The sequence below is a fragment of the Platichthys flesus genome, chromosome 7, assembly GCF_949316205.1.
Source record: "Platichthys flesus chromosome 7, fPlaFle2.1, whole genome shotgun sequence".
Classification (NCBI taxonomy): domain Eukaryota; kingdom Metazoa; phylum Chordata; class Actinopteri; order Pleuronectiformes; family Pleuronectidae; genus Platichthys; species Platichthys flesus.
In genome coordinates, this window is record NC_084951.1 from 18,075,561 (window position 1) to 18,090,532 (window position 14,972).

General features: G+C 44.9%; 1 protein-coding gene across 2 annotated transcripts; it reads left to right on the top strand.

The window, feature by feature from the left end:
- Positions 1–809: 809 nt before the first annotated feature.
- si:ch211-117c9.5 (sodium- and chloride-dependent creatine transporter 1) lies at positions 810–14,971 on the top strand. 2 transcript variants are annotated; one of them, XM_062391622.1, is made up of 14 exons: positions 814–1,452; positions 2,546–2,845; positions 5,654–5,785; positions 5,915–6,239; positions 6,570–6,702; positions 7,991–8,125; positions 8,242–8,345; positions 10,125–10,249; positions 10,982–11,094; positions 11,901–12,041; positions 13,254–13,356; positions 13,446–13,546; positions 13,624–13,794; positions 13,918–14,971. In XM_062391622.1, exons 1-14 carry the CDS (start codon positions 1,422–1,424, stop codon positions 14,044–14,046), a joined length of 2,043 nt encoding a protein of 680 aa, XP_062247606.1. In that variant the 5' UTR covers positions 814–1,421; the 3' UTR covers positions 14,047–14,971. The 2 variants fall into 2 exon arrangements, with proteins under 2 accessions (XP_062247607.1, XP_062247606.1); XM_062391623.1 differs by lacking the exons at positions 13,254–13,356; positions 13,446–13,546; positions 13,624–13,794; positions 13,918–14,971 and adding an exon at positions 12,430–13,248 and having other exon boundaries at positions 810–1,452.
- Position 14,972: the final 1 nt, after the last annotated feature.

Consider the following 14,972-nt stretch of genomic DNA (forward strand, 5'->3'; position numbering starts at 1 on the left):
CACTAAGATAGAAGTTCAAGATGTGTGGGTTTTGCTATTCATAATGAATGGAAGTTGTGTGTACGTGCCTGTGTGCATGTATGCGTCTGGGTGTGTGTGAACTTGTATACATGTCTTTGAGGGGACCATTTTGCACCTATAACTTTCGGACTGAGAGTGACATTTTGGACGGTCCTTACTTTCTGACTTACCTTTAATGAACTGTTATGAAGGGTTAATGAAGGGTTAGGGTTAGAATCAGGTTTAGTTTAGGGTTATACATTTAGTTGGGATGGTTAAGTTTAGAGTTAGGGGCTAGGGAATGCATTAAGTCCCAAAGAAAGATGTGTGTGTGTATCGTCCTACTTTTGTGAGGACCATGACCCTACAGGGTGAGGACATTTTTTGAAAAGTTAGGTCACTTTGACCGTTCCTCACTCTTTCAAAGGCCTATTTGAGGGTTAAGACTTGGTTTTAAGAATTAGGTTTAGCTTAAGGTTATACGTACAGTTGTGATGGTTAAGGTTATGGTAAGGGCATAGGGAATGCAATACGCAAATGAGTGTCCTCACTATGATATAATTACAAGCATGTGTGTGTGTGTGTGTGTGTGTGTGTGTGTGTGTGTGTGTGTAGGTGTGAATATGCATGAGAGTGTCACAACCCCATCCTTGTGACTCTCTTTCATTTTCTCTACGTGCTGCTGCCGCTGCTGCGGCTGCTGATGCTGTGCGCACCCACTGCACTGGGCTCGGTCTCAGCCAATCACGTCAGCCGGCGGCGGCGGCAGTGGAGAGAGAGAGATAGAGAGAGAGAGAGGGAGGGAGGGCGCGGGGTAGAGTCCTCCTCAGCTCCCGGACCCTGGCGGAGCAGATCACATTCTCCGTCTGTCGAGCCGAGGCATCAACCCGCAGCTTCAAGGACTCCTGACCGGCGCCGTTGGAACGACACGAGGACGACAGGAAACCAGCTGCTCTCCCTCAGGCGCAGCATCATTTCCATCTAAGTGTCATCCATGAGATTCTTCAGGCTATCCTTCAAGTGCTTCGTCGACTGCTTCTGAATCTGCTCCTGTCATCGGCTCATCTGACCGCGTTGCTTTGTGAACATCGTTTTTTTTCCGTCTCCGTCTCTTGGTCGAGCCGAGGGGATCCAACGTGTTATAAAAAAACAAAAAAACAGACTGCGATTGTTTTTGTTTGTTTTTCAATCTTAAGAAGGCAACAAAAAAAAAATAACAAACTCAGAAAAAAAAATAACAACAAAAAAAAAAGAAAAAAAAAGACAAGCTGAGCCCTGCATAGCTGCTCCTGTGTGAGTGCCTGAGCCCTGTCACCAGCCAGGCACGTCCATACAAACTTCAACCAGGCCCCTCTGGCTCAAGCCACCAGCTGCCAGCCTCATTTGAAAAAAGAAGAGAAAGAGTTTTTCCATCCGACAACATGTCACCTGAGTTGGAAGAAAACAGCCAAGGTGAGTATGGTGCTGCATGACCTGCACTTGCTTATCACATGACTGAGCCTCAGGAGCTGCCTCAACCCTCATCACATCTCAGATACACGTGACGGTGTCTGAATGTGCACGTCACTCGGAAATTTTATACACATTTGCACCCACAACAAAATCAAATGTCAGGTTTTAACCCCGGCGATGTGAGAGCGTCATCATCTCAGAGCATCACCCATGCTCACAGAATTAGATGACTCATGTTCAGGCATTTTCTATACTCACACAGACCCCCCTATTCAGATACAGGGACAATAGATATTTTTAATTCTTAACCCAACATTGGGTCTATTTGGATCAAGCTTTACTCTCAACCTACAGGTTTCCTCTCATCAACTTGGTTCCATCCTTCACCTTCCTCACCCTCCTCTTCTTCATTCCCCCTCCTCTGTTTTCGCTCACCCTCTCAAACTGCTCTGATCTGGATTCAGCTGCCTTGCTTTTTTGCATCCAGCACAGAGCAGCTGACGCTGATATCACAGGATGGCAGCAGTGGAGCGGCACACCGGTGCATTTACTTGTGCCCGAGACCCCCTGCCTGCATGTGTTCACTGTTGCTTGTGGGAAAATGGACACAAAAGACAGCTGCGTGAGCGTCAGAGTCTGTGCCTTCAGCCGGCTCTCCTCTCTGCTGTGTTGCACCGCAGCATCACTAATCGCCCGCTGTCTGTGAGACAGACAGAGGGAATGAGCATCGGGGGGGAGGGCTCAGTGATGCCAGCACAACAGCAACGTGATTTCAGCCCAAGCAGTGATTGTGTAAAGGCAGATTGCACACAAACCCCCTGAATGGGCACAGTGAATTGAATTTCAATTGCACTGAAGGGAAAACCTTCAGATTCCCTCTTCCACTCATTGGGGGAGGAGACTGTAGTTCATCCGTCTCCAGTTTTGACTTGTGGTGTGAAGTTGTGTCTATGTTTACATGAGTGTGTATGTTTACATCAGTGTTAGCATACGGCCTCCTCCTCTGTATTTAAACAGACTCATCCCTGGTGTCTTATCTGCCCCTCTCTCTTCTGCTTCCTCATCTGACCCTCCCTCTTTTCCCCCGTTCCAGGTGAAATCAGTCTCCCCCAGCTCGAGGCAGGGACCCTGTCTGAGGAGGAAAGTGGGGGGTCAGCTCGCCCCCTGGTGCCCGTGCCTGGAGCGGGGCCAGGGTGTGGTGAGGGCGGAGGGGCTGGCACACCGCAAGCCCAGGACGTGGCTGCAGCCGGGACCGGGAACGGGGTGGCAGTGCCGGTGGTGGAGAGGGAAACTTGGACCAGACAGATGGACTTCATCATGTCCTGCGTGGGTTTTGCTGTTGGCTTGGGCAACGTGTGGAGGTTCCCTTATCTCTGCTACAAGAACGGAGGAGGTGAGCTTCAGGTCCACAGTGTGGTTAGAATAAATCTCTGTGTTACTATGAGAAGTTCCATTTCAAAATGTGTTAGGATCCATTTCATTAAAATAGTTCAGATTGACATCCATAGTTTCTTATACTAATGAGTATAAAACACGAGTGTGAAAGCGAAGAGGTTTTAGTCATAAACAGTTTATCTTAGTGTCATCCATCACCGGTGTTTAAAATCCAGCCACTGGTAGTGTCTCTCAACGTAGGAGGGTAAAAGCGGGTCGTCCACTTGCTAGAAGGTTTGTGGTTCGATCACAGGTTCCTCCGGTTTGCACTCCTGGCAAAGTCTGCTAAGGCAAGACACTCAACCTTAAAGACCTGTGCGACTGGCTGCTGTGTGTGTGTATGTGATGAAAAAGCCCAGTGTATTGCAACATATGTGAATGTAACTCATAACTTAAAGTGCTGTAGAGAAACAGTCCAGACTTAATGATTCCTTGTCATACGAATTGGGAGATTCCGTCTTCACCAAAGGCCAAAGGTTTTAAACTTGTATATTCAGAGCTTCCATTAACCTGCTGTTAGAATACAATGGAAACAAATCCTAGAAATTGTTCGTGGGAAAAAGTGGTTCAGCTAATTTGAGGAATCTTCCTGGTATTTCACTATTCACTTAACTATTTCTCTCAGATACTCCTGGCAGTTGGTGGGACAACACTTTGTTTGTTACAGCCGACCGTTGCTTCACATTCAGACCTAGTATAAGTTGCCCTTCGGTCAGTCCACTGATCACTCACTGGCATACATGTTTTTTTATGGTCTGTATCGACTCCTACAGTATATCTGTGCCAGCTTGTGTTACAGTAACCTCCCCGGACTGCAGCTTCTGGCCTTGACTAACTTATCTCTGCCCTACACCCACCTTTCTCTTTTTTTACGAGGTGTTTAGTTGAACAACTCTGTGTGTGTGTGTGTGTGTGTGTGTGTGTGTTTCATAGTCCAGCCCTCCCTCTCTTGTGTGTGTGGGTCTTGTGACCCATGGCTTTGATACCCACCTTCTGGTATCGTATAACAATGGCCTGCCTCACACAGTCCACCCCCTGTGCTCCTGCCCGGACCTCACGTCGAATACAAAGGTGCTCTCTCCCCCTCTGCTCCTGATAAGGAGGTATATGGGTACGTCACACAATAACTGTCCTGTGACCGTTTCCGTCCTTTCCCCCCCCTCACAGCCACATCCACTACAATACTTCGGTTTGCGTCCTTGACCAGCCCAGAGTACACCTTGTAACATAACAACAACTGTGTCAGATAAGGTCTGCGGCTTGTAGACGAGCCGTCTTGCTACTGATTCAAGGACACACTCCACTTGAGACTGTAGCAGACGATAGTACTGTAAACATGTGGAATTAACGCTCTGCAAATCTCATTTATTTATTTATTTGTAACTTAGCTTCTTGGCCTGATGTGTCTGGTCCAGTCGTGATTAGAGAGGATTCACTTAAGCCTATTAAGGACGCAGTTCCTCGTTGATTTGCCCAATATGCTGGGGCATGTCAGCCCAAGCATTTTCTCTGGTCATTCCATTCACGCCTCCTATTGCATCCCTCTCCCTTTCTCTTTCTCTCCTTTCCTCTGTGTGTCTCTCTCTTGATCTCCCACCCCCTTTTCCTCTGTTAGACTCCCGCTCACCAATGTTTCCTTATAAGGCTACAGCCCTCTGCACTCACAGAATGACATAAAGATGATGGACTGAACGAGGCACAAAATGTCAATCAATAACATGGCTGCAGAAACGACCAGGGCAGTGGCGTGGGGGGGCCCTTTGTTGTGTGTGTGTTATCGTTGAAGCTCCTCTACCACAGTGTTGTCCCAGTTTCTCTGTTATGTCCCTTTCCTGTGATCCATCCATCCTTCCCTCCTCTCTTCTCGGCCTCTCTCTGCTCTGCGTCACACCTGGTCATGTGACTCCCTCCCATCTGCGCACTGGGGTGGCATCACCCTTTTATATTATTAATCAAACCAAATCGCTTAGTGAATTAAAAAGGGCCATGCCGTCTTTTTATTGTGGTTTCTACCCCCCCGCTGTCTATTCCTGATCACAGCAAGCTGCTGCCCCGGCACAAGCGGCTGAAGGGAGATTATTTATAGAAAACGCTGACACTCACTGTCTGTCTCCTTTAAATTTGTGTTGAATTTTTATTTTAAGAATAAGAGACAATTGACACATAATTTAACACTTTTAACTCCGTCTGTCTGTGGTTTACAAATGCACTCCATTCACTTCATTACACATATGATCTGTAGACTAATCCAAAGAACTACGATCAGTCATATCAAGATATAAAATTTGACATTACGTTATTTATTGTTATATTTTCAATTCAAAAGGAAAAACTTTAAAATGGTGCGTTCAGGGGTTTAATTCAGTGTTTGACCATGTAATCCCAATGTTCACTGTTTGTCAACACACTTGTTTGGTAAATGTTCGTTTTAGAGTAAATGACAACGAAGTCTCAGAACAACTGAGGTCGATTTTAATATTACATAATATTTGGTTGTTATTGGGAAATGCTTCATTTGATGCAATTCTTATCATGATAATACCATTATAATTATTGATTGAGTTATAAAGGACTATAAACCACACACCCTGTAGTAATATGCTTCCTACTAGATATCCAAACTGTGCCGTGTGCTTTTAATTATTACAGAGGGTTGTTCTGAGTTGTACTGAATTCTTTGCTGTTTCTAATAACGATACCATGCACTGTATCTACCTGCCTGTTAATCCAGGTGCCTTGTGATGAATCTGTTTATTGTGTGTTGCAGGCGTTTTCCTGATCCCCTACTTGCTCATCGTGTTCATCGGGGGCATCCCGGTCTTCTTCCTGGAGATAGCACTGGGACAGTTCATGAAGAAAGGAGGGGTCTCTGCCTGGAACATTGCACCCCTCTTCAAAGGTACCTAACTCTGTTCATGTAAATGTGTCGGACACACAAAGATCACTAGTTATTTAATTAATGTTCATCACCTCTGATTTGCCAATTGTAACCCTGCATCCCTTGCTTTCCTCTCCTCCTCTCTGCCAGGTCTGGGCTTGGCCTCGATGGTGATTGTGTTCTTCTGTAACACCTACTACATCATGATTCTGGTGTGGGGCCTCTACTTTCTCTTACACTCCTTCACCAACCCCCTGCCCTGGGCCACCTGTGGACATCCCTGGAACACGGCCAACTGCACACAGGACTTCCGGCGCGCCTGCTACAACCGCAGCATACTGCTGTCAACTGCCGACACCCCCTTCAACGTTGTCTCTTCTACACCCCCACTGAACCTGTCCTCAGCCCTGCTCCTTTTCAACGGCAGCTGCGCGGAGCACGAAGGCATGCGCTCCCCTGTCATCGAGTTCTGGGAGTATGTTGTAATTTGACTGGGAGTTGTCATGGAGGACTAGAGCCAAATGAAAAACCAATACGATTTGAAAACACCGCTAAGTTGACCTGTGTTTGTGCACGTTGTATCCAAGTCCATGCACTTTGTCATACGGACCTTATTCTGATGTTTTTAATGTTACAGATTGGATTATTTAATTCACTTTTAGGACATTCACAGTGCAAGGCCTATCAAAGTCTTATTTAACCCATATTCAAGTTGTATTTCAACTTGCAGACTCCTGCATGAAGTTTAAGTGTTTGGAAACCGTCGGCTTTTCTAATGGACTCGTCTCTGTGTTCTCCCTCCCAGGCGTAAAGTGCTGCGTCTGTCTGATGGGCTGCACGAGCCCGGGGACATCAGCTATGAGTTGGTGCTCTGTCTCATCGCCGTCTGGATCATCGTTTACTTCTGCATGTGGAAAGGTGTTAAATCTACTGGCAAGGTAAAGTACTTTCTGGCTGTGCAATTCATGGTGCTTAATGTCACATGCCAGTGATCAGGGCTTAGTCAGTGTAGATTAATATTGATGGCTTCGTATTCTACACTGTGCATGAAATATAACTTTTCACCAACAGGGTTCACGGAGTGCAGAGTGTTATTTGCATGGCTTTGTGTGAAAGATTTAAACAATTGCAGCATTTTGCCCCTTGACCCCAAATCAGCTTTAGTGTCTAGACTGAAAAGCGTAAACACGTGTATTCTCTCAATGTCTGATAATTTGCATAGTTATATATATTAACAGTTTAATATATATTTTTATATACATGTTTATATCATATTCCTGTTTATATTTATGTGGGTGTATACATATATATGCAGCTTAAGTTTCTGTCAGGTTACAATCTTACTCTGATCACAACACCCCTATTATGTTTAATGCTCCATATGCATTGTTCCATTTGAAAAAGATGTCCACTTCTCATTTTGTTTTAATGTGTGTGCGCTGAATCATTGACGAAAAAAACGAATACGGCCCTATTTTGTAGCATATGGAGCTGTCTGTGTTTGCATACTTGTGTCTCCAGAGTAGCTGCAGCTCGTAGAGCGAGGCGGAAAACAATGAAGGAGATTGAGCCAGCCAGCTGTAAGCCGATTAGTAACTTTCCACGATGTAGATGTTTTAGAGCTGACCATGTTCGCCCTAGATCAAGGCAAATATGTGCTTTCTCATTACTTTGCTCTTACCACACTGATTTAGCGGGGACTTGCTTCTTCAAGGTAGCAATGGGGCATAACTTGACAAAGACTACTTTCTGAAAAGGTCTGCCAAAAACCCCTGCTATTGCAGGAGGTTTACAAATTGTCTGGCTTTCCATTTACAGGCTACCTTTTCTTCAAAGTAACATGACAGGGCCCATTACACATCTACTACAGGAAGGACCTAATGGGCTTCTACTTAAACCTTGAGTATTTGCAAAGCAGGTAAATGCTTAATCCAAGTGATAAAACAGCAGTTGCATTGAAACATTTGACCATAGCTGATGGACCATGTTAATAAGCACTGAACCTAGCTTGTTAAATTCATCATATAACCACATATTTTTTATGTACTCACCTCATGTAATATGAGGAGTTTAATTGTTTACTGTGGAGTTTTTCTACTTTTATTTAATACAAGTTAATGCATAGCATTCAAACCTCACCTCCCCACCTCCAAGTATATTCTACAAATTGGTGCTAGGATGTCTAGAAATGTACTTCACATCTCCCTTTTTTCCATCTTTCTGCAGGTTGTGTACTTCACTGCTCTGTTCCCATACCTGGTCCTGGTTGTTCTCCTGGCCCACGGAATTACTTTACCTGGAGCTTTAGATGGGATCATTTACTACCTGAAACCAAACTGGTCCAAACTCGGAGAAGCACAGGTATAACCTTTGCCTTCGCCTGCACGTGGACATCCTTACACATACTCTTTGTCTGCAGCAGGGCAGTGAAAAGAAAGAGTGCGAAATATTATTCACACAGTTCCCTTACGTGACAGGTGTGGATTGATGCCGGCACTCAGATCTTCTTCTCCTATGCCATCGGACTGGGTGCCCTGACTGCACTGGGCAGCTACAACCGCTTCCATAACAACTGTTACCAGTGAGTCAACACACAACATCGGACGACACTGTCGCTGGAAGGAGGCCAACGTTAACACAAACATCAGTCAGACTCAGTGTACTGCTGCATGTGAGCGTTGACGTGATTAGTCTTAAACAAACCAGTAAGGATAGTATTTCCATTAGAATTGATGGATGCACTGTATGAGTGTGAGGAGTAGTTATGTCTGAAGGCCCCCGGACTTCCTGGCCCACTACTCACATTTCACATGTAAAGTAATTTCCTCTGTGATAATAATAGAAGTGAATGGGTTTCCAGGAGAAGCTCTATTTTATTTCATAATACATATGAACTGGTACAATAGAAGGTCAAGCCGGCCCTTATTGAAGAGGGGAGTGTAGCGCCGAGTTTAAACTACAGGTGGCCTCCCTAGTTTTGTTTCTGTTGGCAGGTCGATGAGCCTAAAAGTATTAACTCTTAATAAGTATTCTAATATATGAAGACACTTTGTGATCGTTAGCACCTCAGCAGTAGTATGGATAATTGAAAAACAAGATAATCTTATCACTCTGTGTAGATATTTGGAATGCCCGTAATAGGAGGAGCCTTCACGAATATCCTGCCATCTGGTATTTTCTCTGCCGTGACCTTAATTGGAAGTTAAAAGATGTGTACAGATCCTGAGGTATTTCCGCTCAGCTCTGTTTCTCACACTCACTTAAAGTAGCCCAGAATATCTTGGAAGAAGTATATATAAACTGAGCTGTGATGCCAATGTATTTAGGACTCAGGAGCCAGTGGGGGTCTCGTGTCCTGTGTGTTTTTATATCTGATATGTTTATATACTATGTGGGGGGGAAAAAAAGTTTCTTGTTATACAAGCAATTTTGTGCCGAAAATATAGCAAACATCGACATGGTAAAATCTTTTAATGTGGTATTTAAAGCCAAAATCAAACACAACCAAAACGGCCCAAATAGCCCAGGGCTTGAGGGTTCAGCAAATTTCTGTATAATAATGTTAGCATTCAGCTCAAAGAGCAGGTGAGCTAAACCACACAGTAGTCCCAAGTACACACTAATAAAAGCTGAGCCTTGTCTTGGATAAACACGCTTTTATTTGGTCATAGTTAAATCTCCTCCACCGCATCACAGCCTCACAGGGCCACTAGTGCAGCTATAGACCTGCAGTCTTACTAAACAATGTGGTCTTGATGCGGTCGGCTTTCTTAACCCAACCACCCACTCTCACTTGTTGTAATTATACACATCCATAAGCATTCCTATGAGTATTGCCTCAGACGGATAGAGCTTATTGACGGCTGACGCTGTTATAATATCCACCGTGTTGCAACTGTTGTTTATACAGAGCGGATTCTTGGCTGGTGTCGCAAACTCGACTTGACTTTATCAAAGTAAACTGAAGGTCACTCACTGTGCTGACCATAAAACTGGAATGTTGACTTTGTATTTGAATGGGAATGAAATCTCCAACATAATTCATTTATAAATGCTTGAATAATTATAATGTTAGATACAGTTTGTGCTGTATATACAGTGAGTCAGTCCGGGTATCATTTAACTCTCCCCCTCTCAGACCTTGGAACAGACTTACCATTGGTTTATTTCCTCTCCTCCTGCTAACGACTGCGACAACAGAAGCTTTCAGAGAAATTGCTATTGATCCCTGATTTGCCAACACAGCATCTCTTTTGAGCCTCATGTTACAGGATATTCTAATTCATATTTTGCTCACAGTCACATTCTTGCTCTTCTGTTTTTACCCCCTCTCTCTTTCTTTTCCTCTTTCTTCTTGCAGGGATGCATTCGTCCTGGCCTTCATTAACAGTGGAACCAGTTTCTTTGCAGGCTTTGTGGTGTTCTCTGTGCTGGGCTTCATGGCTGAAGAGCAAGGCGTGGACATCAGTAAGGTAGCAGAGAGTGGTAAGGATACAGCATCCCCCGAATGTAGCCACCTTAAACCCACTGTAATGAGTAGAGGGCTGACATTGAGAGCTTAATCAGGGGTTATGCAACGTCCACATCGGATTTTTATTTAAGGATAGAGCACCATACATTCAAATTCATGCTAATAGAAATAATCAAAATAACTTTGAACCGACACAAGAGGTGAGAATGCCAGATTGAGACACTGATCCAAGTGTTCATTGGTTTGAGCTTTTCGCCAAATTAACTGTTTAAAATGCAAGCTTACACTAATATGTTCTGATATTCACCACATGTGACCCCCTGAACTTCCATGTGTGATTACATCACAACCGTCACTTGTCTTGTGATGGGGTCAGCACAAAACCGAGTCAGCCAAGCGGCTCAGATAGTTTTAGTCCAGACGCATTTTGTATATACTCACAACACTCTCCAGCAGTTAGCATCACTAAGACAACACCATCAACGATAAGGCAATAAGCCAGAGTAAAACGATCTTCAGCCGGGGACACGATCAATGTGAAGAATCTCCAGCTACACTGCATACTCCATTTTTTGTATTGATAAAAATGTATTCCATAATCGAAACATTACACCTCATAATGTACTGTAGATAAATGCCGGGTGCAGATTGACTCGCTCTCCAGTTTGGACGCGGGCCAAAGTCTGGACTTTAAGAAGCCCTGCTCTGGATACTTTATGCCCCTGACTCTGCTTCTTAATGTGCAGGTCCAGGCCTGGCCTTTATTGCCTACCCCAAGGCTGTGACTCTGATGCCTCTGGCGCCGCTCTGGGCTGCACTTTTCTTCTTCATGTTGCTCATACTGGGCTTGGACAGCCAGGTAAGGACACATCTCAGTTTGTTTCTATCCAACTTAGCTTTGTCTGAGAGGACGCTGTGTGCTAATGCCAGGTATGACCTGCTTCTGTATTTTTGCTGTTTTGATTCTGCAGCACTTATTTAGAAGCATTGTCTACATTTCTGTGTCTGTATCACTTCCTCTCACACAAACGGTCACACCGCGTCCAGTTTTAGCATTGCATTTCTTAGCAGCCTGTTTGTTGTGTGTCTGTTTGAGCCAGTGCCTACATCCATTGTTTCACAACCCAGGGATTTGTCAATGAGCTTCTGTCTGATTCACACAGAGAGCGTCTGTCTGCTCTCCGATCCTTTCAGTTACTCTCACTTTCCTTCCTCTCTCTCTCTCTTTCATTTCTTCTGCATTCATGTTTCTCCTTTTCCTGCCACAGCCACTCGGCCCGTGCATGTGCTGCCATTTCTAGTAAATGATGTAAAAATAGCTTCTCGGTTGAACTCAGGTTGAAATATGTCTCTGCGAAGATACACATAAACATCCTTGCGTTTGCAGACAGAGGAGGTGAGCTTGAGCGGACATGCTCACCTCTCAGTTGCATGTGATGTGCACCTGACACACAGTACATTGGTTCGTTAAAAGGGAACGTTAGCGGTTAGTCATGGGGTTGAATCAGCAATAAGCTATTTCCAAGTACATTGCATTTCTAGGTTACAATGCAGACATCTGTGCACAACATCCCAGCATACTAACTTGAGTCTTAACCTCTGGGTCTGTCATTCACTTCTCTCCTCATTCTCTCTCTCTTTTTATCCACTTGCTTTCTTTTTCAGTTCGTCGGGGTAGAAGGTTTGATAACAGGCATCATGGACATGCTGCCCCCTAAATCTGTCCTGGGCTCTCTGCGCCGAGAGGTGGTGGCGGCCATCTGCTGCTTCATCTGCTTCCTCATCGACATGTCTATGGTCACAGAGGTACAGTGTGGAGTTTTAGACCTCAGTGTGTTGTTTGTCAGGATTTAAGTGGGATGCAAAAAATAACTTCCAGACCGAATTCAATGCCATTCAGAAACTATTGGGTCGGAAGATTATTTGTATGATTCTATTATAGACTTAGTAGGGATGCAGCCTTCATTGACGTACACATTGGATTTCTATTTCTTTTCTATTATGGCAATAAACATTTGTCGAGTGAATTCAAAGCTGAACTGTTAAACTGCAAAATAAGCAACGCAGCTGAAGTCTAGTTAAAGTTGTTCAGTACTGGGTATATCCCCCAGTTTTCATTGCGTATAGTGCTACACACCTTCATCACAGAAGAGTCAATACTAGCCTGTGGAATGTTGTTCCACTCCTCCACAAGGGCCTGGCGGAGTTGTCGGATGTTTTCCGGCTGTGGCCGATCCAGAGCATCCCACAGATGCTCAATGGGTGACCTGTCTGGCGAGTATGCAGGCCAAGGCAGGACAGGGACGTCTCAGCCTCTGACAGGGCACTACAAATCTGTGCCACATGAGGACGTGCATTGTCATGTTGGAATGTCAGTCCATGGCGCCGGATAAACAGGATCACATGGGCACAAGGATCTCATCACGGTATCACTGGGCATCGTTTCCCTCTCGTCTTATGGTCCAACTTCACATTGTTGGGTGGCCTTTATTGTTGCATTGTAATGATACTGTTTGCCGCACGTAGACACTTTTTATTGCAGCCACACCTGTGTAGCCTATGAATTATATCAGTTTTCACTGGTACTCACTGGTTGATCATTAAACAAACTGCCAGTAAAAACTCCAGCTATTTTTTTATTGTTCTGTACCATAGAAATACAGGAAACAAATTATTCACATCAGATTGCACACTTTCGCCAAGGTCCAACAGTCTCTTTAAATTCGATGTAGTCACACTAAAGTGAACATACTCATAGATATGAGAAGTCTTAATATCCCTGTTTTATCATCTATGTGGTGTCTCATTGGAAATTGGTGAAAATGTTGCAGTGTTAAACAAAGTGGGGAAAAAAAAGAATTCCTGGAACTGCACCAAAATTTCATGGGCTTAGGAAACCATTGCCAGAACTGAAATGGGATGAAATCCCGAACATTGGAGATGGGGCTGCAATCAGGTCAAACATAAAGAATTAGCAGCAAAGTCTGGATCCTCACTGCTCTCTCTCTTTTCTGTCAGGGAGGGATGTATGTCTTCCAGCTGTTTGACTACTACTCTGCCAGTGGCATCACTCTGCTGTGGCAGGCCTTCTGGGAGTGTGTGGTGATTGCATGGGTCTATGGTGAGACAATGCTGCACAACTGCAATACAAACAACACATACAACACAATCTAAAGCATTATCTCACCATACTTATGTCATCCCTGTCAGGCGCAGACCGTTTCATGGACGACGTGGCTCGTATGATCGGCTACCAGCCCCTACCCTACATGAAGTGGTGCTGGTCCTACATCACGCCTGTCGTCTGTGTGGTAAGAGTTGTTGTGTGTGGTTTTCTGTTTGTTCTACGTGGCCGTTGCAAACCGCTGACAGTTTTGTGTGCATACAGGGTGTGTTCCTGTTCCACGTGGTGAACTACAAGCCCCTGACCTACAACTCATCGTATACGTACCCCTTGTGGGGTGAAGTAATCGGCTGGTTATTGGCTCTGTCCTCAATGCTCTGTATCCCTGTCACTGTTCTCTTCAAACTGCTGCGCTGCAAAGGATCTTTGCGTGAGGTCAGTAGGCCACAGTGCAAACATGGATGAATATGCACATTATTAGAATTAAGATCTAAAAACTAAAAGCTCCAGCATCGTTCCAGGAGCGAGCTCATCGTGTCCTTGTCTTTTTCTGTGCAGAGGTGGCAGCACCTTACCACCCCAGTTTGGGGCAGACATCACCTGGAGTACCTGGCCCCAGAGAGTGAGGCCAAACTGCTGCCCCCTGCTGGAACCAAGAATCAGCTACCCTTTGAGAGTGTCATCTGATGACCTGAGCCCGACAGAACACAGATCCAAGGTCGCCTTTGACATCAGCACACACAGATACAAACATGCAGGCGACCCCACAAGCATGCACATCACACTGGCCCAGTCAGAGCAAAGTGCAGATTAACTACGCAGCCCACAGTTTTGAAGGTATGGAAAAGCCCTGGACAATTGGACCAAAGATTAGATGGGAGAAGAACTGAAACCCAACCGCAAGAATACAGCCATCACAGGCTGATGTTCCGTCTGCTCTGCTTTCTGACGCTACCTCGCTGATTCTCCCCTCTCTCTCTGTCCCCTGCCTTTGTGCTGTTCCGTCCAGTCTTGTTCCGTGAGTGCGATATGTCCAGTGTAGTTGCGATATCTTCCCTTCGCTGCGCCTCTGTGTTTAAGTTCAACAGCCTCCCAACATGTCACGTCATTTTACTGTGAGTAGGCAGAAACGTAAAAAAAAACAAATCGAGAAACTTTCGAAATGAAAGAAGTCACATTCGCTGCTGATATGCCATGGTCTGAATGTGTGTGTGCGTGTGTGAGTGTGAGTTAGAAAGAGTGCGTGTTGGACTGTGGCAGTGGTGTCTTCATTTACATGTAGCGTTGTGTTTGCCCATCATTGTTTCCTGCCAAGTGAACTCTCTTCGTGAACAGCTTCCATTTGTAAGAAACAAAACAAAACAATCAAAAAGAGAAAAATGCATCACCACTTCCAGCTGTGTGTTATGAACTAACTTATCCAGTGTATTGTGGGGTCTGTGAATCAGTGTTAACAATATTCGGAGGGGGATGACGATCAATATTTCCATCAGAAGGAGACGGAGAGAAAGTTCAGATCGAATTGTGCAAAGAGCAGGAGGCGGGGATGTGGGGAGGGGCAAGAGTCTTGGTGAAAGGAAAGAAGCAATAAATGACCAGATTAAGATGGAAAC

Excerpts from the sequence above, each read along its gene's own strand:
- si:ch211-117c9.5 (XM_062391622.1), top strand. The coding sequence starts at position 1,422 with ATGTCACCTGAGTTGGAAGAAAACAGCCAAG. Across the intron at positions 6,240-6,569 it reads CCTGTCATCGAGTTCTGGGA|GCGTAAAGTGCTGCGTCTGT; the intron begins GTATGTTGTAAT and ends TCTCCCTCCCAG. Across the intron at positions 6,703-7,990 it reads GTGTTAAATCTACTGGCAAG|GTTGTGTACTTCACTGCTCT; the intron begins GTAAAGTACTTT and ends ATCTTTCTGCAG.